Source organism: Bufo gargarizans, chromosome 10 (assembly GCF_014858855.1).
Source record: "Bufo gargarizans isolate SCDJY-AF-19 chromosome 10, ASM1485885v1, whole genome shotgun sequence".
NCBI lineage: Eukaryota > Metazoa > Chordata > Amphibia > Anura > Bufonidae > Bufo > Bufo gargarizans.
Genome location: NC_058089.1, coordinates 112,624,052 through 112,651,359, shown reverse-complemented (window position 1 = coordinate 112,651,359; position 27,308 = coordinate 112,624,052). Strand labels below are relative to the sequence as shown.

General features: G+C 46.0%; 1 protein-coding gene across 1 annotated transcript in view; it reads left to right on the top strand.

Moving 5' to 3' along the window:
• Positions 1–1,667: 1,667 nt before the first annotated feature.
• Positions 1,668–27,308, top strand: part of WDR59 (WD repeat domain 59) — a 33,765-nt gene continuing 8,124 nt past the window's right edge. Inside the window, 19 exon segments of the mRNA XM_044269893.1 lie at positions 1,668–1,750; positions 2,398–2,447; positions 4,286–4,421; positions 4,544–4,629; positions 4,712–4,792; positions 7,334–7,371; positions 10,209–10,297; positions 10,446–10,562; positions 12,790–12,867; positions 13,293–13,449; positions 15,855–15,934; positions 16,060–16,177; positions 17,550–17,677; positions 18,138–18,302; positions 19,764–19,859; positions 20,268–20,424; positions 20,510–20,579; positions 22,972–23,125; positions 26,644–26,777. Coding sequence (XP_044125828.1) covers positions 1,697–1,750; positions 2,398–2,447; positions 4,286–4,421; positions 4,544–4,629; positions 4,712–4,792; positions 7,334–7,371; positions 10,209–10,297; positions 10,446–10,562; positions 12,790–12,867; positions 13,293–13,449; positions 15,855–15,934; positions 16,060–16,177; positions 17,550–17,677; positions 18,138–18,302; positions 19,764–19,859; positions 20,268–20,424; positions 20,510–20,579; positions 22,972–23,125; positions 26,644–26,777 — 1,988 coding nt within the window. The 5' untranslated portion in view covers positions 1,668–1,696.

The window sequence follows — 27,308 nt, the reverse complement described above, 5'->3', positions numbered from 1 at the left end:
ATAGGATTAGATACACAGCTCAGCAGACAGTATCACACAGGACAGGATTAGATACACAGCTCAGCAGACGGTATCACACAGGATGGGATTAGATACACAGCTCAGAAGACAGTATCACACAGGATAGGATTAGATACACAGCTCAGCAGACAGTATCACACAGGATAGGATTAGATACACAGCTCAGCAGACAGTATCACACATGATAGGATTAGATACACAGCTCAGCAGACAGTATCACACAAGATAGGATTAGATACACAGCTCAACAGACAGTATCACACAGGATAGGATTAGATACACAGCTCAGAAGACAGTATCACACATGATAGGATTAGATACACGGCTCAGCAGGCAGTATCACACAGGATAGGATTAGATACACAGCTCAACAGACAGTATCACTCATGATAGGATTAGATACACAGCTCAGCAGACAGTATCACACAGGATAGGATTAGATACACAGCTCAGCAGACAGTATCATACAGGATAGAATTAGATACAGTAGCTCAGCAGACAGTATCACACAGGATAGGATTAGATACAGCTCAGCAGACAGTATTACACATGATGGGATTAGATACACAGCTCAGCAGACAGTATCACACAGGATAGGATTAGATACACAGCTCAGCAGACAGTATCACACAGGACAGGATTAGATACACAGCTCAGCAGACGGTATCACACAGGATGGGATTAGATACACAGCTCAGAAGACAGTATCACACAGGATAGGATTAGATACACAGCTCAGCAGATGGTATCACACATGATGGGATTAGATACACAGCTCAGCAGACAGTATCACACAGGATGGGATTAGATACACAGCTCAGAAGACAGTATCACACAACATAAGATTAGATACACAGCTTAGCAGACAGTATCACACGGGATAGGATTAGATACAGGGGCTCAGCAGACAGTATCACACAGGATAGAATTAGGCTTTGTTCACATCCCTTTCCGTTGTCCTGCGCCGTTTAAGGACAGGAAAAGGACGGATTCGGCACATAAGAGCTGAACAGCGCCCACGGGCGGAGACAAAAGCCCTGCATGCACAACTTTAGTCTGTGCTCCGAAATCTTCTTCTGAGCGGAAACCTAACGGACCCCAGTATAGTCTATGGGCCCGTGGGCTCCGTTCGGCTCAGTTATGTGCCGAATCCGTCCTTTCTGTTTTCCTGCCCCGAGAACGGGAAGGCTGAACGGTGATGTAAATGAAGCTTTAGATACACAGACGCCATCCGTAGTTTGCGCACCGCAAAACACACAACGGTCGTGTGCATATAGCCTTAGATACACAGCTCAGCAGGCAGTATCACACAGTTGGGCTTGTATAGAGATTTATTAGATTACTTATAATTTCAGGTAATTACTTTGTGGTCACGTGCACTTGGACAGGCCGACGCGTGGCGCGATCACATGATGGTGACGTGACATGGACTATAGATGTTTCCTAATTCCTAACATTCCCATTCCATCTGATTATCGCTTTTCTATAACTGCTCATAAACTTCATTGCTTTCTCCTGACCTCTAGCGGTGACACTGAGAATTGCCAAATAAGGAGTTAAACTACACCTCCCAGAACACTCTGCGCGGCAGCGTGGCGCGGTTGCTAGGTGACGGCTACGTGATGACGCACGACGTTTGTTGTTGTTGCAGCATCTGGCCAGTGGGAAAGGAAAGATGGCGGCTCACTGGAGCAGCGAGAATGTGGTGGTGGAGTTCCGAGACTCGCAGGTCAGTGGGGCGGAGAGGGGGGAGAAGCGTCCTCTTTGGGGCGACCCGAGGGCCTTTGTGGAAAATTAGGGGTGAGTGTTACTAAGAAGCGTAGGAATAACACTGTAACACTGCGCATGTGCAGTACAATGCCTCGCTCAATGAGACTGGGGGAGGCAGAGAGGATGCTGGGTAAGTTTCATAAACTTCTGAGCAACTACAGCTCCCAGCCTGGCAGTCCTTGGCTACTGCTGTAGTATGCTGCATAGGAGGTAGTCCTGTGAACGTTTATGAGGACATTCTCTGCATTGCCATAGCTGTCATCAAGATCTCTACTTGCTGTCAGTGAATGGGAACATGTCCAGTAGAAAACTCGCACTTCTGACAGCTGTATCCAGTCTACATAGGCTTCTGCCAATCGCATTGTTCTAGTTGTTGCAATGTATCAGTCTGCAGTACATGCTGTTCGTCTCAGGATTGTCTAGACTGGATACACGTGTTACAAACCCTCAGCTGTGAGACATATTAGAAGACTCTTCAGATTAAAAAAAAACAAAATGTTTCTGTTTACTGACAGTAAGCAGAGATCTTGACAGCAGTGAAGAATTGAGACACAAAGTTCAGGACTTACAATATGACTTGAAGCCTCGTGTTATTGTTTATTGCAGGCGACGGCGATGTCGGTGGACTGTCAGGGGCAGCTGGCGGTGCTGTCTGGGTGAGTCTCGTGTAAGGTTGTATCCACTGCTATCCTGTGTGATACTGTCTGCTGAGCCCCTGTATCCAATCCTATCCTGTGTGATACTGTCTGCTGAGCTGTGTATCTAATCCTATCCTGTGTGATACTGTCAGCTGAGCTGTGTATCTAATCCTATCCTGTGTGATACTGTCTGCTGAGCCCCTGTATCCAATCCTTTCCTGTGTGATACTGTCTGCTGAGCTGTGTATCTAATCCTATCCTGTGTGATACTGTCTGCTGAGCTGTGTATCTAATCCTATCCTGTGTGATACTGTCTGCTGAGCTGTGTATATAATCCTATCCTGTGTGATACTGCCTGCTGAGCTGTGTATCTAATCCTATCCTGTGTGATACTGTCTGCTGAGCTGTGTATATAATCCTATCCTGTGTGATACTGTCAGCTGAGCTGTGTATATAATCCTATCCTGTGTGATACTGTCAGCTGAGCTGTGTATCTAATCCTATCCTGTGTGATACTGTCTGCTGAGCTGTGTATCTAATCCTATCCTGTGTGATACTGTCTGCTGAGCTGTGTATCTAATCCTATCCTGTGTGATACTGTCTGCTGAGCTGTGTATCTAATCCTATCCTGTGTGATACTGTCTGCTGGGCTGTGTATCTAATCCTATCCTGTGTGATACTGTCTGCTGGGCTGTGTATCTAATCCTATCCTGTGTGATACTGTCTGCTGAGCTGTGTATCTAATCCTATCCTGTGTGATACTGTCTGCTGAGCTGTGTATCTAATCCTATCCTGTGTGATACTGTCTGCTGAGCTGTGTATCTAATCCTATCCTGTGTGATACTGTCTGCTGAGCTGTGTATCTAATCCTATCCTGTGTGATACTGTCTGCTGAGCTGTGTATCTAATCCTATCCTGTGTGATACTGTCTGCTGAGCTGTGTATCTAATCCTATCCTGTGTGATACTGTCTGCTGAGCGGTGTATCTGATCCTGTCATGTGTGATACTGTCTGCTGAGCTGTGTATCCGATCCTGTCCTGTGTGATACTGTCTGCTGAGCTGTGTATCCGATCCTTTCCTGTGTGATACTGTCTGCTGAGCTGTGTATCTAATCCTATTCTGTGTGATACTGTCTGCTGAGCCCCTGTATCCAATCCTATTCTTTGTGACTGATCATTTGTATCCAATCCTATCATATGTGATACTGTCTGCTGAGCCACTGTATCTAATCCTATTATATGTGACACTGCCTGCTCACTGCTGTATCCAACCCTATCCTGTGTGATACTGTCTGATGAGCCCCTTTATCTAATCCTAGCCCCTGTATCTAATCCTATCCTGCTTGGTACTGTCTTCTCAGCTACTGTATCTAATCCTATCATATGTGATACCGCCTGCTGAGCTTCTGTATCTAATCCAGTCCGGTATGATACCCTCTGCTCTCAGCTCCCAGGATCTTTCTCTAGCCTCCGCTGCTGATGTATTAGGATCGGGCATATCTTACGATCTTCGGTCGGGTTCCTGAAGCTTTTTTTCTCGTGTGGCGGGGGCAGCGGGATCTGTAATAAGCCTAAAGCACCGCCAGATGAGGATGCCGTACGGACACTGACGCAGAGCATCTCCATCATGCCTGTGGTCTGTCATAGCGAGGGACGTCAGACCCGGGCGGTGGAGTTATATCCTGTATAGCAGTCTTCCCCACCCTGTGGCTCTCCACATGCGCTGAGCAGCCCAGTGCCTCCCTGTGATACCATCAACCAGAAATGGCCTTGGTACTTCAGCAGCCTTTGGAGGATGGGACCTCTGGGTGAATGAGGTCGGATCACTTGATGCTGATGATTTCCTTCTGTCACAGCCGCCGCTTCCTGTACATCGTGAGCCTGGAGACCCCCAACGAGGGCACCAGAAAAATATCCCGGCAAAGCAAGTGGGACATTGGTACGGTGCAGTGGAACCCCCATGAAAGCTACGCTCACTTCTTTGCTGCTTCTGTAAGTTACCTGCCTATTAGTTTGCTCCCCTGGAGATAAGGGGTGGGTAGGAGGCAGCCGCTTCTCTCCTCCTGTGCTGAGCTGACCTCTGTGACCATCTCATCCTTCCTTCTGCGTTCCAGAGTAACCAGCGGGTCGACCTGTATCAGTGGAGGGACGGTAGTGGAGACATCGCCACCTCCTTGCAGGGACACACGCGGGTCATCAGGTCAGTCAGGGAATTTATGTCCTAGTGACGAGACCACCACTCGGCTCCTGTACTCACCATGCAGTGTCTTTGTCCTCCGCAGCGACCTGGACTGGTCAGTGTATGAGCCGGACATCCTGGTCACCAGCTCTATCGACACCTACATTTACATCTGGGATGTCAAGTAAGAGTCTGTCAATGTATATCATATGATCATTTACATGGGAGGAGACTGACAGCTATCGGAGGTGGTGTAACTGGGGTTTTCCCATGATACTATAGGATATGCCATATACCTAATCGCCTAAATATCCACTGGTTTTTAGAACCTCCCTGTCCTATCTGATAACTTGGATGCTTTCCCCCCTCTCTTATCTTCCATGTACAACCTCCTCCTATCTCTGACACGGAGAGAGAAGGGAGGGGGAGAGCAGAGAGAAGCAGTGTGCCATCAAATCTACAGTTAGGTCCAGAAATATTTGGGAAGTGACACAATCTTCATGATTCAGGCTCTGCAGGTCACCACATTTGGATTTGAAATGAAACAACTGAGATGCAATTGAAGTGTCTCTGACTTTCAGGTTTAATTCAAGGGGTTGAACAAAAAGATGTTGCGAAATGTTTAGGAATTGCAGCCATTTTTCTACAAAGCCTCCTCGTTTCCGGGGCTCAAAAGTAATTGGACAAATGACCATTACCATAAATAAAATGTTCATTTTTAATACGTTGTAGATAATCCTTTGCAGGCAATGGCTGCCTGAAGTCTGAAACCCATGGGCATCACCAAAAGTTTTGTCTTAAGCAAGTGAAATGCATGCTTGATCTGGTTAAGGTCTGGTGATTGACTCCACCATTGCAGAATATTCCACTTCTATGCCATAAAAAAAAAAACTCCTTGGTTGCTTTCGCAGTATGTTTTGGGTCATTGTCCATCTGTACCGTGAAGCACCGTCCAATCAACCTTGCTGCATTTGGTTGACTCGGAGCAGAAAGTCTATCCCTGTAGACTTCAGAATTCCTCCGTTTTCTTCTGTCCATGCCATCACACTGCCTCCACCATGTTTTACAGAGGGTGTGGAGTGCCTTGGATCACAAGCCGTTCCAAACCTTCTCCATACTGTCTTCTTCCCATCATTGTGGTACAGGTTGATCTTAGTTTCATCTGTCTAAAGAATGCTCTTCCAGAACTGGGTTGGCATCTTCAGATGTTTTTTTTTTAGCAAAGTCTAATCTGACCTTTCTATTTTTGAGGCTGATTAATGGTTTGCACCTTGTGGAGAACCCTCTGGATTTGCCCTCATGAAGTCTTCTCTTTAAGGTAGACTTAGATACTGATACACCTACTTCCTGGAGGTCTTCACCTGGGTGGATACTGTGAAAGGGTTTTTCTTCACCACAGAAAGGATTTATATATAATTATTATTTTTTTTACCAGAATGTACAAAACTTGATTTGGCCGCTCTGATGGACCTCTTCTTTTTTTTCAGCCTAAGGGTCCATTCACACGTCCGTTTTTTCTTTCCTGATCTGTTCCGTTTTTTGCGGAACAGATCAGGACCAGATCTGGACCCATTCATTTTCAATGGGTCCTGGAAAAAATCGGACAACACAATGTGTGCTGTCCGTTTCCGTTGTTCCGTTCTGCATGTCAGTTTAAATATAAAACATGTCCTATTCTTGTCCGCAAAATTCGGATCCTGGTACAATACAAAGTCAATGGATCCGCAAAAAACGGAAGACATTCGGATGTCATCCGTTTTATGCGGAATCCGTTCCTGGAAACACATAACAAATTTTATTTAATTTTTTTCAATTTTTTTTCAAAGAAATCCAAACAACTTTATTTGATTATTGAACTTTATACATGTTTCCGTTTTTTGCGGATCTGCAAAAAACGGATGACATACGGAAACATTTTCAGGAACAACGGATCCGCAAAAAACGGACCGAAAATCGGGATATAGGAAAATACTGACGTGTGAATGTAGCCTAATGATGGTCTGTTTCACTTCCATTGAGAGCTCCTTTGACCACATTGTGCAGGTTTACATCAGCAGCTTCCAAATGCAAATGCCACACCTGGAATCAACTCCAGACCTTTTACCTGCTTAATTGATTATGCATTAATGAGGGAATATCCCATGCAGCCCATTAAATAGCTTTTGAGATAATCGTCCAATTACCTTTTAGTCCCTTAAAAAATAGCCAGCTACGTATTAAAGAGCTGTGATTCCTAAACCCTTCCTCCAATTAGGATGTGAATACCCTCAAATTAAAGCTGGGAGTCTGCACTTTAAGACCATATTGATTATAAACAGCTAAAAAAAAAAAAAAATGCCAAAAATTGTGCCACTGTCCAAATAGTTCTGGCCCTAATTGTATGTCAGTTTCAGCAGCCCCAGCAGTTAGGTGGAGGACTCCGCAAAATAGTAGGTAATAAAAAAAAAAAGCTATTTAGAATGTTGTTTCATTTTGCATTTAGGAAGAAAATGACCAATAAAAAAATTCAGTCCAAAGATGTGCATAGACGTTAATAGAGTCACCCAGCCTGAATCATATGAAAAGACTTGATAGAACTCACGAGGAGTAGAAGACACGTAAATGAACAAGTAGATGCAGACTGTAGAATGGGGGACAGAGGGTTAATTTCATATTAAATGTTGTTTTACATTCAGATTTTTTTACTTCTGTCTTTTTTTATTTTTGTTTTTTATCTTTTGCTCAGAGACACAAGGAAACCAGTAGTCTCCCTGTCTGCTGTAGGTGGGTATTCCAGACGAGTGGGGAGGACTACTGCTCCCATCTGATGACATTGCCAGTCACAGGCTCTACGGCCTGAGAGTCTTTTTGTTTACTGGCCTCTAGGCCCGAACGTTTAGGTTGGGCTACAGATTAATGAACAGAGACATGCTTAAGGCTGGTTTCACACGGGCGTTGCAGAAACATGCACGATTTTTCTGTGCGAGTGCAAAACATTGTCATGCGTTTTGCACTCGCGTGAGAAAAATCGTGCATGTTTGGTACCCGAACTTCTTCACAGAAGTTCGGGCTTGGGATCGGTGTTCTGTAGATTGTATTATTTTCCCTTATAACATGGTTATAAGGGAAAATAATAGCATTCTGAATACAGAATGCATCGTACAATAGCGCTGGAGGGGTTAAAAAAATAAAATAAAAATGTAACTCACCTTAATCCACTTGATCGCGCAGCCGGCATCTCCTTCTGTCTTCATCTTAGCTGTGTGCAGTAACAGGACCTGTGGTGACATCACTCTGGTCATCACATGATCCATCACATGATCTTTTACCATGGTGATGGACCATGTGATGACCGGAGTGACGTCACCACAGGTCCTGTTTCTGCACACAGCTAAGATGAAGACAGAAGGAAATGCCGGCTGCGCGATCAAGTGGATTAAGGTGAGTTAAATAATTTAAATATTTTTTTTAACCCCTCCAGCCCTATTATACTATGCATTCTGTATTCAGAATGCTATCATTTTCCCTTATAACCATGTTATAAGGGAAAATAATAATGATCGGGTCTCCATCCCGATTGTCTCCTAGCAACCGTGCGTGAAAATCGCACTGCATCCGCACTTGCTTTCGGATGCTTGTGATTTTCACGTAAACCCCATTCATTTATATTGGGCCTGCGTTACGTGAAAAACGCACAATATAGAGCATGCTGTGATTTTCACGCAACGCCCAAGTGATGCATGAAAATCACTGCTCATGTGCACAGCCCCATAGAAATGAATGGGTCGGGATTCAGTGCGGGTGCAATGCGTTCAACTCGTGCATCGCATGCGTGCGGAATACTCGCCCGTGTGAAAGGGGCCTTACTGCACCACAGATATGCCGGCAGGTGCACACAGCTACGGCTATTTTCACACTAGCGTTTTAGTTTTCCAGTATTGAGATCCGTCATAGGGGCTTAATACCAGAAAAAAATGTTTCAGTTTTGTCCCCATTTATTGTCAATGTGGACAAAACGTAACTGAACAGAACGGAGCGCTCCAAAATGCATTCCGTTCCGTTTAGTTGCATTTCCATACCGGAGAGCAAACTGCAACATGTTGTAGTTTGCTTTCCGTCCTGGGATGCGGAGCAAGACGGATCCGTCATGACCCCCAATGCAAGTCAATAGGGACGGCTCTGTTTTCTCTGACACAATAAAAAACGGATCTGTCCCCCATTGACTTTCAACCGGATCCGTTCATAACAGATGCAGGTGGTTGTATTATCAGTAACGGAAGCGTTTTTGCTGAACCCTGAAACGCTAGTGTGAAAGTAGCCTACCATGTTCCTAATGGAGCACTTAACTTAAAGGGGTTTTGTGGGATTTTGATATTGATGGCTTAGCCTCAGGATAGCTCATCCATATGTGATTAGTGGGGGTCCGAATCCCGGAACCTGTGGTGGTCAGCTGAAGAGGCTGCAACACTGTGGTTAAGCCTCATGCACACAGCTGTATGTTCGATCCACATCTGATCCGCAAAACTTAAATCTCAATGATAAAAAAAAAATTGTTGGCATGCACACGGACAAGTTCTGTCTTGTGTGGATTTGCGAACCGCAAAACGGATACGGTTGTATGAGGCCTAAGACTGCGGCCTCCTCTCAGCATGCCGAGCACAGCGCTGTGCGTTGTATGGTAGCTGTGCTTGGTATTGCAGCCCAGGCCTATTCACTTGAATGGACTGAGCTGCGCTTAGGCCATGGGACCAATGTACAGTGGTGTCACTGGCCTAGGAAGAGCCTGCAGCATTCACCAGGGCACTGGGGGCCACAAACAGCAAATTGGTGGGAATGCTGGAAAACCAGCCCCCATGAATCAAATATTATGACCTGTCCTGAGCACAGGCCATCAATATCAAAATCTCAGTCAACCCCTTTGAAGGCATCAGCTTATATCAGTGCTGGAGCGTTATAAGAGGAGCGGCTGATATCAGTCACATCTGGCTACTTTCACACTCGCGTTTTGTGCGGATCTGTCATGGACGGATCCGTTCAGATAATACGACCGTCTGCATCCGTTCAGAACGGATCTGTTTGTATGATCTTTAACATAGCCAAGACTGATCCGTCTTGAACACCATTGAAAGTCAATGGAGGACGGATCCGTTTTCTATTGTGTCAGTGAAAACTGATCTGTCCCCATTGACTTAAACATTGTGTGTCAGGACGGATCCGTTTGGCTCCGTTTCATCAGACGGACACCAAAACGCTGGAACGGAGGCAAACTGATGCATTCTGAGCGGATCCTTTTCCATTCAGAATGCATTAGAATTAAACTGATCCGTTTTGGACCGCTTGTAAGAGGAGCCCTGAACGGATCTCACAAACGGAAAGCCAAAACGCCAGCGTGAAAGTAGCCTAAGATGTAAATGTCATGTGATGTAAACTAGTGTTAGGGGAGCAGAGAGCCTTCTGCACTTTGTCTCTCACCCCATTGGGGATCAGTACATTCACAGCCTGCAATGGCTGATAACAGGGAGCAATAGATTGCCATCACCCTGTCCACAGTCACATCCTACTTCTAGCTTCATGACGCTCATCTTTGGCCGCACTGATGACGCTTCTCTTTCCTCCTGCAGCTGGGGCCTCACAGGTGAAGTGGAACAAGAAGAACACAAATTGTCTCGCCACGAGTCACGACGGGGACGTCCGGATCTGGGATCGGAGGGTTAGTACTCTTGATACACTCAGTAAGTTGGAACGTGGCTGTGGGGGAGGGGATGGTGCTGATTCCAGACTGGCATTCCATGATTGATAGCCGTGGTCAGAGGATTGCATCCAGCCCTAATTAAATGCATCTTGCTTCGTCCTTCCAGAAACCCAGCACCGCAGTGGAGTACATCGCTGCCCACCTGTACAAGATCCACGGACTCGACTGGCATCCCGACAATGAATACATCCTGGCCACATCAAGCCAAGACAACTCTGTCAAGGTATTGTCCCTGGGTGAACGCTGAGGTAGGGGGTGCTGTTTGCAGGGTTCTCACACCGGAGGGCTGATAATCTCTGGTGGTAGCGTTTCTGCAGGGATACAAAATATACAATTTTAGAAAAAAGAAAGGGAGAGGAAATCGCCGGTGACAGCTCCTCATATCTCAGCTTTCCAGATCTTTGGGAAAGGCATTGAAACCTAACACTTTTATGAACTAGTATACTAACTCCCCTGGAATACGAGGAAAACACCGCATGAGACGTATACCCGACCCACGACTTCTGTAGCCCGATTTCACAGCCGTTTTTGGAAGCCCTGTTGCAGTGAATGCAGAACGCCGTGCATATGCGGTGTGCTCTACTTCATGTCGGGCCACCACTCTTGAGACAGGAGAGGTGGTTCGTGCACCTATCGGACATATATGGCATATCCTATCAATATGTCATAAATGTCCATATGGGACAAACCCCTTTCAGCCCTAATAGCCCCCACAGCCACGTTCCAACTTACTGAGTGTATCAAGCCCTAATAGCCGTAGATTTCTGGGGCATAAAACCCGTCTTGTCTGGATGGATTATGTTAAGAATCACTCTGGATAGATGCTTCGCCAAGACCTTTGCTAAAAGCTTAACATCTGACGTTAAGAGGGATATTGGTCTATATGAGTTTGGAGTTCTCAGATCTTTCCCCGGTTTTGGGATCACTATTATAGGGGCCTCCTGCATAGAACCCGGGAGCGAACCCACCTCTAGCGGCCCCGACCAGACCCCCCCCCCCCTCCCACGTTCAGTTCCACTTTCAGAATAGAGTGGTCTGACAACGCCCTAGGCTGATATTCAGAGGAGTGGATGAGTGGAAACACTGCATCGTTCACTAATGCCAGATCTATTCGGGATAGGGTAGGATATGTGGATGAACTGCAAGAGTATTTACGTTTTGTGGGATGTCTCACCCTCCATACATCTATCAGACCCACCTCTTTCATAATATTGCATAGCGCAGAACTACCCGGAGACCTCCCATCGCCCCCCATTCTACATCTATCTAGCCGGTCATCCGGAGTACAGTTATAGTCCTCTATAAGCAACCATGGAATTCCCGAATATTCTTCAACAAAGTCTAGGATCATTCTCAAAGGGGTTGATGCAAATGGCGGAGGAATGTATAGCACCACCAACATTATTTGTATCCCTTCTATATTACATAGAATACAGACAAACCTCCCTTCCACATCCAGCTGGTGGCACTGAGGGGGCAAGCTGGTGGCACTGAGGGGGCAAGCTGGTGGCACTGAGGGGGCAAGCTGGTGGCACTGAGGGGGCAAGCTGGTGGCACTGAGGGGGCAAGCTGGTGGCACTGAGGGGGCAAGCTGGTGGCACTGAGGGGGCAGCTGGTGGCACTGAGGGGGCAGCTGGTGGCACTGGGGTGGGGGGAGAGCTGAAGGCACTGGGGAGAACAGATGCACTTGGGCTGATCGCACAGGGGGAACAAAGGGTGTTGGGGACTTCCGGCAGGGGGTCTGATGAGTTTTTATAAAGGTAAACAGTCTATTAATTCCTATTTTTCTTTATTAGATTAATCGTAAAAAATTATCGATAGAATACTCGATTTCTAAAATAATCGTTTACTGCAGCCCTAATGGCTATCAATATAAGAAGAGTATATACCAGTTTACAAGTTCTGGCGGATAATTGTGGAGATAGAATAGCGCTATCTCTCAACGCTGCTAAGGCATTTGACAGTGTTGAATGGGGGTTTCTTTGGGCTACATTGGGTTATATGGGATTTGGACAGAGATTCATCAAATGGGTTCGGGTCCCGTATTCAAACCCGAAGGCGCGGATTAGGACTAATGGGGGAGTGTCTGACCACATTGAATTGGCTAGGGGAACTAGACAGGGATGTCCGCTCTCGCCGCTGCTATTTACATGTATATATACCAGTTACAAAAGCAGGACTCATTGCTTGACTACATGCAACTGGTTGGAATTGTGGATTGGGGGTTCTCCGTACTGGCACGTGATGGGCTCCCAGCAGTCACACCCCTGAATGATCTAGCATTTAATGGACAGATAATTTTGGCAGGCTCATATGCTCCTTTAAGCCCCAGAACGCCCCTTTAAGTTGCTTCTAACCAGGGATCAGTCTCAGCGTTTCGATTTCCCGTAAGCGGTACTGTTGTTGGTCACTTGAACTTGAATTGTTGTTTTCTTCCCTTTGTCTTTCAGTTCTGGGATTCACGGCACCCACGGAAGTGTCTCAGTGTCTTGGCGTGTCAGGTGCCGGTGTGGAAAGCACGTTACACGGTGAGCATAGTGTCTGATTGTGACCTGTGGTGATATCAGGGCACACAGTCTATAAATGATGACGTTCCCGGCCATGCTTGTAGGCAAGGTGTTCAGACTGGCCTTTGTAAGGTGCCCTGCGAAGATGGCCTGTAGTACTAGGTTGAGCCCCCTCTATAGGACCCGGTGCAAGATGTGGATCATAGTGTGAGATCCTGATTGAAAGGTCCCTTCTCAGTTACTTCCATGTGGAGTAACCCTTTAATGTACAGTTTGTCCTCGATCCCTCTGGACCTGGAGTCCTATACCACAACTCGATCTGCAAAGCTTCTCCATTTCCAGAAATAACTGTGATTGACGACTGTACCCTAGGATTGCACATGGACGTGCGTGGGCAGCTGACGAGCATCCGTCCTGCAATCTGTTCATTTATTTTTACTCCTCAGCCCTTCAGCAACGGCCTGGTCACGGTCATGGTGCCCCAGCTGCGCAGGGAGAACAGTCTCCTGCTCTGGAATGTCTACGACCTTCATTCCCCGGTGCACATCTTTGTGGGACATGACGACGTGGTGCTCGAGTTCCAGTGGAGGAAGCAGAAGGAAGGTGGGTTCCTTCTTAGTGATATATGATTATGTAATGGGGATACATTATAACTCCATCACCAGGAGAATAAAAGGGAGCGTGGTAAGTCACTGCAGTATTACTGTGATTACTTACCTTGCTCGGTATCATCACTTATCCAGACATGATGCGTTTGTGTAGAAACTGCAGCAAATGTAAAGCTCCATACTACAGACTCTTTGCGGCTGGGGGTCCAGGATTGTAAAATAGGGTTTGTTTGTTTTCCCCAAGAAACTGCACCATTCCGGTCCACCGGTTGTGTGTGGCATTACACCTGAACCCCATTCACTTCAATGGAGCAAATGAATGCAATCACTAGAGCACATTTTGTGCAGACACTGCACAAGCATGGTGGGGAATTTTAGCTCTGAAGACTGCAGAATAGTGAGTGCAGCTCTGGAGTATAAAACAGGTGGTAACTCAGGATCAGTACAGGATAAGTAATGTATGTACACAGTGACTGCACCAGCAGAATAGTGAGTGCAGCTCTGGAGTATAATACAGGATGTAACTGAGGATCAGTACAGGATAAGTAATGTATGTACACAGTGACTGCACCAGCAGAATAGTGAGTGCAGCTCTGGAGTATAATACAGGATGTAACTCAGGATCAGTACAGGATAAGTAATGTATGTACACAGTGACTGCACCAGCAGAATAGTGAGTGCAGCTCTGGAGTATAAAACAGGTGGTAACTCAGGATCAGTACAGGATAAGTAATGTATGTACACAGTGACTGCACCAGCAGAACAGTGAGTGCAGCTCTGGAGTATAAAACAGGAGGTAACTCAGGATCAGTACAGGATAAGTAATATATGTACACAGTGACTCCACCAGCAGAACAGTGAGTGCAGCTCTGGAGTATAAAACAGGTGGTAACTCAGGATCAGTACAGGATAAGTAATGTATGTACACAGTGACTGCACCAGCAGAACAGTGAGTGCAGCTCTGGAGTATAAAACAGGAGGTAACTCAGGATCAGTACAGGATAAGTAATATATGTACACAGTAGGGTTGCACCGATCCGCATCACAGTGGGGAGGGACTTCCTCCTTCTCCACTGTGCTGGCTGAGGAGAACATGGCGTGCTGAGAGCGGCGCGCACCATGTTCTCTAACTGATACTAGGCTGCGCAGGACAATGGATTAAAAGATCCAGGTGCTAGGTCAGTGATGGTGAACCTATGGCACAGGTGCCAGAGGCGGCACCCTGGAAAAATCTATGGTGTACCAATCTGTGCAGGCAGCGCATTGAATTTAAAGCTATTATAGATAAATGATAAGTACATGGAAGATATACTATATTAGACTGTAGTATTCAGGTTAAAATGCTGTGTTGGCATTTTGAGATAAATAAGTGAATTTTGGGTTGCAGTTTGGGCTCTCGGTCTGTAAAAGGTTTGCCGTCACTGTTCTAGCCCCTTAAAAAAAAAAAAAAAAAAAAAGTTGAGAAAAACAGCAAAATATAAATTTTTTTAAATCACCCTCTTTCCCAGTTTTACAAAAAAAAAGGATATTGGGTATTGCCGCGTCTGAACTATTAAAAAATATCTCCTATGCGGTAAACGGCGTAACAGAAAAGAAAAAAGACGTATGATTTGTAATTTTTTTTTTGTCTCCTCGCCCCCCCCCCCAAAGAAAAATTGGATAGGGCTGTTTTATTATTATTATGGGTTGGACGTTTCATAAAATATGGATCACACGCGGCTTTTTTTGTGTTTTTCGCATGATATCGAGTATCACAGTAATTTTTAATGGTATCGAAATTAAATTAAAATGTTGGTATCATGACAACCCCACTCCAGACTTGTTATTACATTGGGAATGCATGTAGCTATTAAATCAGGCGTGTCAGCAGAGGGGAGAGGTCCTCCTTACATCTAACTGAAATGCTGCGCCATGACCTTAAACAGGCCGTTCATGCTCAAAAACCCTCCAATTTGACCGGATTAAAACAATTCTGCAAAGAGGGGCCCAAAATTCCTCCACAAGACTCATTGGCAGTTATCGCAAACGCCCGATTGCAGTAGTTGTCACCAAAGGTGGCTCAACCAGTTATTAGGTTTCGGGGGCAATTACTTTTTCACATAGGGCAAGGTTGGTTTGGATAGCTTTTTTCGCTTAATAACTGCATATAAAAACGGCATTTTGTATTTACTCACAAACTTTTGTGCGATTTATTCAAATTAGTTTGATAATCTGAAACATGTAAGTGTGAAAAATGTGCAAATACAAAAGAAATCAGAAAGGGGGCGAATACTTTTTCAGAGCACTGTAAAGTGATGAACGGAGGTGACATGTAGTTTTTATTTATATTATCGTGTCTATCCTTCATACTGATGTTATTATTAATGGTTTGCTTTGGTTTGTGAACATTTGCGTTTCTAGGGCTAAAAGACTGTCAGTTGGTGACTTGGTCTCGAGACCAGACGCTGCGGATGTGGAGGGTGGACGCTCAGCTTCAGCGGGTGAGCTTACAGTGTTACCGGACGGTAGAAGACAATGACATCTAGGGATGGAATAATTATGATTGTTTATTGTATTTTGTATATGTGTGTGTATATTACATGTCCTATCTTGCACCTGCACACAGCTATGCGCCAATGATATCATGGAGCCCGTTGATGAACTGATGGACGGATCCTTGATGCCAGAGCAAGACAAGTCCCTGCAACCCCAAGACCAAATGTCCATGCCCTCAGAAGAAGAGGGTGAGTGATAAGACAGACTTGCATCATGTTTTATCCGGGCAGGTGTGCAATGTGTTAGAGAATCTATATACAGATGGTGCCTTTATCGAGATATTCATGGGCTTCTTTGCCACAGCAATTTACAGTAAAACAGTGTTCAAAAAGCCATGGAGCAACTGCACCCCGAGGCGGTGTTCACATGTTACAGGCGCACTATGGCCAGAACCCCAGCGATGTGCAGATTGGCGCAGTTTTCAGCTTAATAGCAGTTGATTGCACATTTTCCTATGGTTTTGCAATGCAGTTATTTTTTAATACCGCACATCCAATGACCGTGTCACAAAATTGCAGTTTGCGGTAGCTTGTTGTGATTGGTTGAACTCAGCCCAGTACCCTGTAACGAACCCTGCCCCCGTGTCACTTCAATGTGATCAGAAGATGATTTTCAGTAACGTTCAAAATCCATAATGCTTCATCCTCCTACCATGGGCCATATATAATACTGGTGATCTCTTATGTGCAGAGGGGGCAACTGCTACATCTGCACCCCCCATAGCTAAACCCCTCAACGGGATTGTGCTATTCACAGACGCAATGCAGAGGTCTTAGGCTACTTTCACACTTGCGGCAGAGTGATCCTGCAAGCAGTTCCGATCCGGCAAAACATATGAACAACTGATGGCATCTGTAAGACTGATCAGGATCCTGATCAGTCAGAAAAATGCATTGAAATGGCGGATCCGTCTTTCCGGTGTCATCCGGCAAAACGGATCCGGCATTTATTTTTTTCACCTTTTTGAAAAAAGGCAGACCGGGAGGACGGATCCGGCATTCTGGTATTTTAAATGCCGGATCCGGCACTACTACATTCCTATGGAAAACAATGCCCGATCCGGCATTCGGGCAAATCTTCAGTTTTTTTGTCCGGAGATAAAACCGTAGCATGCTGCGGTTTTATCTTTTGCCTGATCAGTCAAAACGACTGAACTGAAGGCATCCTGATGCATCCTGAACGGATTGCTCTCCATTCAGAATGCTTGGGGATATGCCTGGTCAGTTCTTTTCCGGGATTGAGCCCTTTTGGCGGGACTCAGTGCCGGAAAAGAAAAACGCTAGTGTGAAAGTACCTTTAAAGAAATGAAAACACAAAGAATTGTAGAAAGTTGGGCGACAGCAATGAGAGGGATAACACATTTTTTTGGACGAGCTTCACGCAGGGAATGGGAAGCAATGCTGTAAAAAAAATATTAAAAACCACAGCAGCTCATCTATGTAAGTCAGGCTAAGAAAGTGACAGCTTGTCCCCAGATCTGAGGAGCAACTGCCAGTGGAAATTAATTTACTAAGATAATAAGCATAAAATGTTTTTGTTTTTGTGTGTGTGTGCATCTAGTGGGGTTTGATGAAGAGTCGCCCTCCACACCCATAGTGATCGGAAATGCCGAGCAGCTGGGCCTCCCTCAGACGCTTCAGCAGGAATTCTCCTTGATAAATGTGCACATCCGTAACGTCAACATCGAGGTAAGTTTGGAGCACTTTGCGGCAGATTTTACGCACGCAGTTCCGCTGCATATCCACTGCGTGTGAATGGAAACTGGACGTTTTCGATGAGGAAACCTGCCTTGTGATCACATTCACCGGTGCCATTTCTAGGGTTGAACAATGATATGCGGCCGAAAAACATGTGAAAGCAAACCACAGCTCTTTTCTATGAATCGTAGAAAAAATGGTGGTCAGTCACTTGCTTCGTATTAATGCCCACATCATGTTGCAGGGAAACCTATAAACGCACCGGATCACAATCCCTTTTTGATAAACTATAGAAAACCTCACGGTTTTCGGCCGCACCTCGGGAGCACCTTGGTAGCGGTGAAACAAGAATAGGCGCTCCCAGTCTCCGTTTGACAATTTATTTTGCCTCCAGACTGGTAGCTGGTGGTCTTCCCAGGCAACATTTGCTCATCCTCTCCCTGCCTTACAGATGGATGCTATGAACCGGAGCTGCACGGTGTCTGTCCATTGTGGGAACCACCGGGTGCGTATGGTCGTCATGTTCCCTGTCCAGTATCCCAATAACGCAGCGCCGTCCTTCCAGTTTGTCACCCCTACGACAATCACCTCGGCCATGAAAGCGAAGCTGCTGAAAGTAAGTAAATGTCTGCTGATAGTCTGTGTGTGCACGGTGCCCGTCTATTTCCTGGACATGCTTTAACCCCTTAACGCTGGGTTCACACCTGAGCGTTTTACAGCGCGTTCAAACGCGCTGTGAAACGCTCAACACATGAAAACCAATGCTTCCCTATGGCCCTGGTTCACACTTGAGCATTTACAGCGCGTTTGAACGCGCTGAAAAACGCCCTACGCTCAAAAAAGTTCTTGAGCTTCTTTTGGGGCGTTTTGTCGCGCGTTCCCGTACATAGACTTTCGGGAACGCGCGACAATGGGCGTTCGCTTGTCTCTGTATGCGCGATTGTAAACGACGGTACAATCGCGCATACAGAGCGCTCCTTTCAGAACGCTCAGGTGTGAACCCAGGGTTAAAGGCTATGGACATCTTTGCAGATTTACTTTTAATTGAATCGCTTGTACTTTGTGCTTAGTAACTTATTTTGATTGACCCCCTTAGTGATCAGCAATCCGCCTTTTCTGGCAGTAAACAAAGGGGTCTTAAACTTGCACACATGCCTTTGTGGCCGCACCGTCTGAATGGTTAAAAAGCTAGGATCAGAGCTGCTCCGCTGCTTGTGTCTTACACTGGATGCACCATTACGTCCATTTGCAGAAAGGACACTAGGAAGAGGTTAAAACCGCCATCCACGTGAGCCTTCACGCACATACACACATAATGATTTGAGCAGAGCAGGATGTAGATATTGTCGTGGATCTTCTGGTCGTTGGCATAAAGCTGCACCTGATAGAACGCAGAAGAGGACATGTTATCATCAGTTTCTCAGTAGTGCAGCCTCAGACTTTGGGCCTGTAACCACAAGTCAGCATTTCTCTGCTTAGAAGTGACATATAAAAAAAAAAAAAAAAAAAAAAAAAAGTTTTCACATTGTTTTATTTACAATGAAGCGCCTCTCATGATGAAATGTATTCAAAACCTCAACATTTGGTAGCAAGACCTCTTACCCTAATGTTGTCTTCAGTGGAGCTAAGCTCGCTCGTCCAAAACTAAGGGGGTCATTTAGTATCAGATATATGCAAATTTTTCGCAGATTCGGTCGGAAAGGGAATCTGCAAATTTTCCCACTCGCACCAGGTCTAAAAAAAGGGGGGCGGGCAGGCAGTCCCATCTCATTTATCATTTTCTATGTTTTCGGCGTAGAAAGTTATCTAAATCTACGCCAGCAAGGAAGACAGACGGTGGATGCGCCCAAGTTATCTAGAGGAGGACGACACCTCTGACTTCGGCGCATCCACCGCCAGTGCAAGGGGTTTTCTACTCTCCTGGCCCTTCCTAGCGCCACGTAAAGTACACACGTACAGCTACCTCATACTGCAGAAATGCGGCCAGCTATAGACATCACTAAATACCTTCATGTTAAAGGGGAAGAACCAATTAAAAAAACTTGCTTTACACATTTGAAACCCTTTTATTTTCCAGATCCTTAGAGACACATCCCTGCAAAAAGTCAAGCGCAACCAAAGTTGTCTGGAGCCATGTCTGCGCCAGCTGGTCTCTTGTCTGGAGAGCTTTGTGGTGAGGATTAGAAATAGACCATGTAATGCATGGACGCACCATTCTGGCTGTAATAATGCACAGGAGTAAAACGGACAGGAGTATTCGTTGAAAAACAACCCCTTTAACAAAACATTTACGTATAGGTAGTGTTGAGCGAACTTCTGTTTTCAAGTTCGGCGTACAAGGTTCGGGTTATCTAACAAGTCCGTTATGGATTGCTCCACCATGGACCATAAGTTATGGTCCGTGGTAGCGGAATCCATAACGGACTTGTTAGATAACCCAAGCCTTTTACGCCGAACTTGAAAACAAGTTCGCTCATCCCTACATATAAGCACTAATGCTGCAGTGGTTCCAGTATTCTGCTGTGACTCTCCCAGTATATAATCTCCCCTCTTATAGCTAAAATGTCCTCTCGTCTTCTAGAACCAGGAATCTAGTCCATCAAGCCACCCCTATACCTTGCAAAATCCTGTCACTCCACCACTGCCAACATTTGCCCGGGTGACCAATGCCTATGGGTCTTACCAAGATTCCAACATCCCATTTCCCCGAACCTCTGGTGCTCGCTTCTGTGGAGCAGGTAAGCCCACCGTACCAGCTTTGCGTCTCACGGGAAAATCTGAGACTTGAAGATTATTCTGACCTGCACCTCTTTGTCTCTCCAGGTTATCTGGTTTACTTCACTCGGCCCATGACTATTCACCGCGCCATCTCGCCCACCGAACCCACCCCAAGGTCAGTCCCTGCTATAATTGTGTCTTGTCCTTTGAATGTCTTATTCTGAAACTTTAAGACAAATAGTCAGTTGTTCACCACCAGCACCCACTTTAGTCATAATGTCCATTGAGGGGAAATTGGGAGCAGCAGTCTAATCCCTTCTACGGACCATTGTGGCATTTAGCGTCTCCTGTGCGGCCTCTGCACTCTGAACCATCCAAGCCTCGCTGATCTGTCTATGCACGCTCCCATAGTCCCAGACACCAGAGAGGCAGGGGCTTTCTCCTATAGTGTGCAACCACGGCCACCACTGCTGGATTACAGGGTGGTCGTAACCCCTGGAAACGAGCAGTGTGTACTGTGATGGAAAATGCCATTTTCTGAAGTGAGAGAACCCCTTCCTAACTATTTCTTCCATATACAGCCTGTGGGACACAACATACACAGTGAAGTCACAGAACCCCATATAACAGTGAACCACCCCTTTAACCCTTTTGCTGTACGGCGATCCATGATCGTTCAGATTAAAAATATTGGATTTTGTTTGCTCAAATACAAGCTTCAAAATCATAACAAAAAAAAAAACCTGTTAAATATATTTAAAAAAATATATAAAAGTTTAAAGGGATTCTGTCACCAAGTTTTGGGCTATAGAGCTGCGGACATGCACGGCTAGATCGCCGCTAGCATGTCCGCAATATATCTGTCCTATAGGACTGTGTGCTTTTATTTTCTTTAAAAAATGATTTTAGAGATATGTAAATTAGTCTTGTAGGTGCCCAAGGGGCTGTACTAACCTTCCTGGTGCCCAGGCACGCCCGCCTGTGAAGGAGCCCAGCACCTTGATGAAAGGAGGAGATTCGGAGGACATAGGCGGTGCTGGGCTCCTTCACAGGCGGGCGTGCCTGGGCACCTGGAAGGTTCGTACAGCCCCTTAGACACCTACAAGACTAATTTACATATCTCTAAAATCCTTTTTTAAAGAAAATAAAAGCACACAGTCCTATAGGACCGGTATATTGCGGACATGCTAGCGGCGATCTAGCCGTGCATGTCCGCAGCTCTATAGCCCAAAACTTGGTGACAGAATCCCTTTAAATCACCCCCCCTTTCCGTATAATAAAAAAATTATACATAACAAAAAATATAAACATCATGGGTATCACGTGACTGAAAATGCCAGTACTATTAAAATCTTAAAACATTTTTACAATATGGCGAATGGCGTAACGGAAAAAAGGGTCAAAATGGCAAATTTGCCATTTTTTCATTGCTATTCTTACACACTCCAAAATAGTATCAATAAAAACTACAGGTTGTCCTGCCAAAAATGAGCCCCCACAAAGCTCAGTAGATGTAACTATAAAAAAAAGTTATGGGGGTCAGAATATGGTGATGTAAAAACATAAATTGTTTAAATAAAAGTTTTTAAATTTATTTTTACACTATTTAGTTATAAAAAACCTATACATATGGGGTATCGCTGTAATCGTACTGACCCAGAGAATGAAGGGCATGGGTCAGTTTTGCCGCGAACGGAACGCTGCGGGAACAAAACCCATACATTTTTTTTTTTTTTTTTTTTTTTTACCGCTTCCCACTACATTGTATGACATTAGAAAGTACAATTTGTCCCGAAAAAAAGCCCTCATACAGCTATGTAAATGGAAATATAAAAAAGTTATGGCTCAAGGAAGATGGGGAAGAAAAATAAAAATGCAAAAATGGAAAAAACCTCTGGTATCCGAAGTGTTAAACCGCAATCCTAGTTCATTTTCTCCCTATAGTTGTTCATTTATAGCTGCATTACATTTTCTGACCACACGGTGGCACTAGAGTACAGTATTGTAGTTGTCAAAGATAAGGGAAGAGTGGTAGTTTTGGTAAGGGACGGGAGCAGCAGGTTGGACGTGAGGACATTGTACAGCTCATTGGGCGGGGATGATTTCTTCTGACAGCACAGTGTGACCTTGGACCTGAAAGATCCATAAATGACTGCCATTACCCTGCACGTTATGGAAACCTTTGTGTTGGGGATGGTAACATCGGTCAGAGGAGGGTTATATCATGTGTCCTGGTCTGATATGCGCATCGTTTTCACATTGATTAGGATGTGATCACATCATGCTATGTGGACTCGTTCACCTTATGTTGTGGGTAAGCACCTGGCTCAGACATGGCCATAGATGTGAAACAGACTCTGCTTCATTCAGAGGTCATATTATTCGTGCTGATTAATGGATATTTGTGAAATAACCACATATAGTGATAGGCTCCTACAGCAGGTGGTCTGCTTCTGATGGGGTTGGCCTTACTGGCTGGGGGTCGCTCCTGCTGGACCACCCCATGTATACTGAGTGTGTGTGTGTGTGTGTTGTGTATATATGCCTTAGCCTTGGTTTCTTTTTAGGTCTCTCTCTGCCCTCTCCGCCTATCACAGCGGGGTGATCGCACCCATGAAAATCCGCACCGAGGGTCAAGGGAACCTGCGGCTTTACAGCGGGAGTCCGACACGTAACGAGAAGGAGCAAGTGTCCATCAGTTCTTTTTACTACAAGGAGAGGGTATGAGCCGCTTGTCTTATTAGTAGAGCGTTCATTACGGGGCGGCCAAAGTACCTCAAGACGGTGATGCAACTTTCACCTCCTTACATTGAAATAGCCTTCAGGCAAGGTGCAAAGTCGTCTGTCCCGCTGTGATCCTCTCCCTCCCGGCCCACGAGCTGTATCCCCCACAGCATGCTGCTTGTCTGTGAATGATGCATGACTGGCTGCACATCACCCCCATTACTTCCTCACCTTCTGCTAATCTCTTAGGGCAGTAAAAAAAAAAAATGGCGCCCAGTGCATGTATTAACCCCCAGTGCCATGGCGTAGTCAGGCTCCTTCCTATGTTCCAGGATATATTGTATTGCATAGAAAGCAATCGCCAAGTACCCTATCATCACAATCGCTCCCTTCACCCCCTGCAAATGTGGGGCTCATGTCAGAGGCCACAGTTACCCCACACTTTAGACTACATGTTCGGATTTGCTCGGCGGCCAGGAAACACCGGTAAATATGGTGGCAGCAGTTTGGATAAGTCATATTTTGAGGGATTGTCTTTTATGCAATTCCATTTCCAAGTTGACAGGTTTTTTTTTTTCCAAAATTTTTTCCCCTTATGTGTCAAAATTGGAAGTTAAGGGTTTATCCCTTAAAGCCATTGTTAGGCTTCAGGCTGCCATGTCAACTCCTTGGGACACCCAGATTACAGTTGGGTTGATGGGGTGAGAGAAGGGAACCTCCTCGCTCTGTCTAACCCTGGCATCTAAGGGGTTTAACTGCCAGGATCAGAATTAAAGGGTTATTCCCTCGGCTGTTTTTGGAAATCCCACAGCAGGGAATGGAGAAATCTGTGACGCACGGAATGCCCTCCATTCATGGTGGGGGCCACGTTGTTGAGATAGGAGCAGGTCTCAGAGGTGGGACCTGCTCCCTTCTGGCATTTCCTATCAATTTCTAAGAATGTCTAGATGGGGTTACCCCTTCCACGCCAGTGGTAGAGTACAGCTAGCCCCCTGAACAGATGATGTGGGCCTGGTTCCTACTCTGTGAATGCACCATAATAGTACTGCGGCTGGCGGGACCTACCCTCCTACTGCGAAGTACCATTATGGTGCAGGACAGGAAGGTGTTAACACGAGTTTTAGTGGCCATTCAATTTCTTCCTATTTTCTTGATGATTTTTTTTTTGTTTTTTTTTCCCCTATCTTCTTTTATCCTCTTTCTCCTTCTCACTTTCCATCTTCTCCTCCTCTTCTAATACGCAGACGTCCCCTCTGTCTGCTCGCCGGCGCTGGTCCATCCAAGTGATTAACGACTTCCCGGTACAGTGCCCTCTGCTTTGTTACCACCGTTCCTTCCCACTCACCTCTATTGTTTGACAGGGACCCCGAGAATACGGAACAATTCAGACTCCGCTACCACTCTGAGTACTGCCTACATTGTGGAGGTGTCCCTGTATGATAACTGCCGCCCCCTGCTGGTTCAGTGTCTGCAGAGAGCTTGCATGCGTTCTTTACAGCACAGGACTGATATAAAAGAACGGCACCCCCGGGAGCAGCAGGATGGATAGTCTGTCTCCAGCTTGCAGGGAAAGTGCGGGTGGATACTTAGGCAGCATTACAGGAGTGCTGTGACCGTCCGCCACTCCTCCCTGTCCTCAGAGTGCTTCCTGGAGACGTCAGGTTTTCCTTCTTCTCGAGGTCTCTGGTGACAGCGCACCCCCTTCTGACACCGTTTGTTAATCAATGTGGAGGATGTCTGTTTCTCGTCGCTTGTAATAAAGTCTTGAGCGCTGTGCTTCCTGCTGTCACTTACCACGGACCCTCTGACACCAAAAGCTCTGGCCGCCCTCCAGCTCTGGTCCACGTTGTCACTGTCTCTCATTCTCTTTGTCTCCCCTCTCTCTTTCTTTCGCTCCCTTTTTTCCCTTTCCCCTCACTTCTCTGCCTATCGCAGTCTTTTTCTCTCTCACCTCCATGTCTCTGTCTCTCTATCACAGTCTCGCTCTCCTCCTTTGTTTCTCTTCTGTTCTTTTTCTCATATCTCTAGCTTTCTTTCTCGCAGTCTCTTTCTTTCCCTCACCTGTCTCGTTCTCTAATTTTTCTTCTTCTTTCTTATTTACTCTTTTTCTATCTCTATTACTCTCATCCCCCACTTCTGTCTCTTTTTCTGTCACCCCTCCACGTCTGTCTCTATCTCTTTTTCACTTTCTTGCTTCTCTCTCCCCTACTTCTCTGACTCTTTCTCCTCTCCACTTCTCTGTCTCTATCGCTGTGTTTGTCTCGCTCTCCCCTCCACTTCTGTCTCTTTTTCTCTCTCACCCCCACATCTGTCTATTGCTATGTCTCTCTCGCTCTCTCTCCCTTCCACCTCTCTATCACTATGTGTCTCTCCCTCTCTTTCTCTCCCCTCCACCTCTCTATCACTATGTCTCTCTATCTTTCACTCCCCTCCACCTCTCTATCACTATGTCTCTCCCTCTCTTTCTCTCCCCTCCACCTCTCTATCACTATGTCTCTTTCTCTCCACTCCACCTTTCTGTCTCGCTCTCTCCCACCATAGTTCGCCTCCTCCTTGGCCTTCCTTTCCTCCGATCCCGCTGCGTGTCACCTCACAGTCACCGGCTGATTCTGGCGGGTTTGTCAGGTGTCCTTTCTTTTGCGCATTGTCTGGGATCTAGGACTTAATTACAGTAATTGGGTTTAAAATTTGTCACCGTTGTGATGGGTTTAGCCTTAGATGTCAATATCTTTACGTGGCTCTTTTTTCCCCCCTTGTTATATTGAGGTTAGTGGCTGTTCTTCCATGTCTGTACCCATCTGGGATGTGGCAGACGTCGGCCTATCATGCTGGTATATCATGACATGGGACGGGCCGTTGTCCACTTCCAGCATCCAGCTCTGCTGCCCTCCGCCTTTAGTTGGCTGAGCTCTAGAAAGTCCAAAGATGGTGACCCGGCCTCCAACATGGGCCATTGTTGTTCTCTCTAGGAGCCGCGAGGACGCCCGCTCAGATCAGTGCACCTACCACTAACACGCTGCAGCAATCAGCTGTCTGTTGTAGGGCCGTCCACACCCAACTACCCCCTTAAAGGGAAAGCCCACCCTTTTGAGAATTTGGATCTCCTACCCCTGAATGCAAAGCCACGTCGGTCGAGGCCATGGAAGGCACTTTGAACATTGTACCCGTCAACCTACTGTACCAATGGTAGCAACATGATCCAATTTTCCCTCCTGCCCAGTGCCCACTAATCATTTTTGGGCACAACAACCTTAGTCTGACAGAGAGTTTGAACAATAGCCTAGAAATGGTTGCTTCATTCGCTGACACATTGATACAGATGGGCTCGTGGGGCAAACTGCAGCCTTACTCCAGGCGAAGGTTACGGGCCGTGTTCAAGGGGCACAAATCCTCATCCGTCAGAGGGCAGCAGAGTTATATGTTGTAGTCCCTGACCCGTCCTGATGACCAGGACACGGTTCTGCACCTGCTCTGTATGTACAGGCTCCAATATAATAACACTGTGTCCCCCGCAGAAATCACGTCGATGGAAATCCAAAAGAGAGACCAACGAATCCGGCTCTCGACCAATCAAAGCGGCCGGAAAAGTCATCATCCAGGACATCTCATGTTTACTGTCAGTGCACAAGGCCCTGGGAGAACTGTACATGTGAGTATGTCTGCTGATAGGATCCCTGCTTGCTGTAAGTGAATGTAAAAGTTCTTATGGTGGCTGAAAACGCTTCAAGATCTCCTGATCTTGGTGCTCTTCATCTTCAAGCCCAGCCACTATCCAATGGACAGCGCTCTGCTTAGTGAGCTGCGAGGAGGCCACGGCTCTCTCCAGAGCTCCGTGGCTTTTTCAAACAGCCGATCAGCGGAGATTCCGTTAATGAGGTTAGCAGGCTTTCTATGTGAGGATGGGGAAGGGGTTGACGTTGTAAGAAGGTGGACTTTTACTTCCTGTTTCAGAGAGAGAGCAAATGGTTGTAGGATTTGTCAGAGAACTTATTGTGCTGCACCCTGGGACATGATGGGATGAGCCGAAACAGGAAGGTGAGTAAATCATGGGAGCTGTATGTGGGAGAGTGAAGGAGAGAGGGGCTAATGTGGATAGAAAGTAATGGAGGAGAAACAGGGCGGTGAAGGTAAAAAGCACATAAGAAAATGGACATAGAGACAAGGCATATGATATACAGCA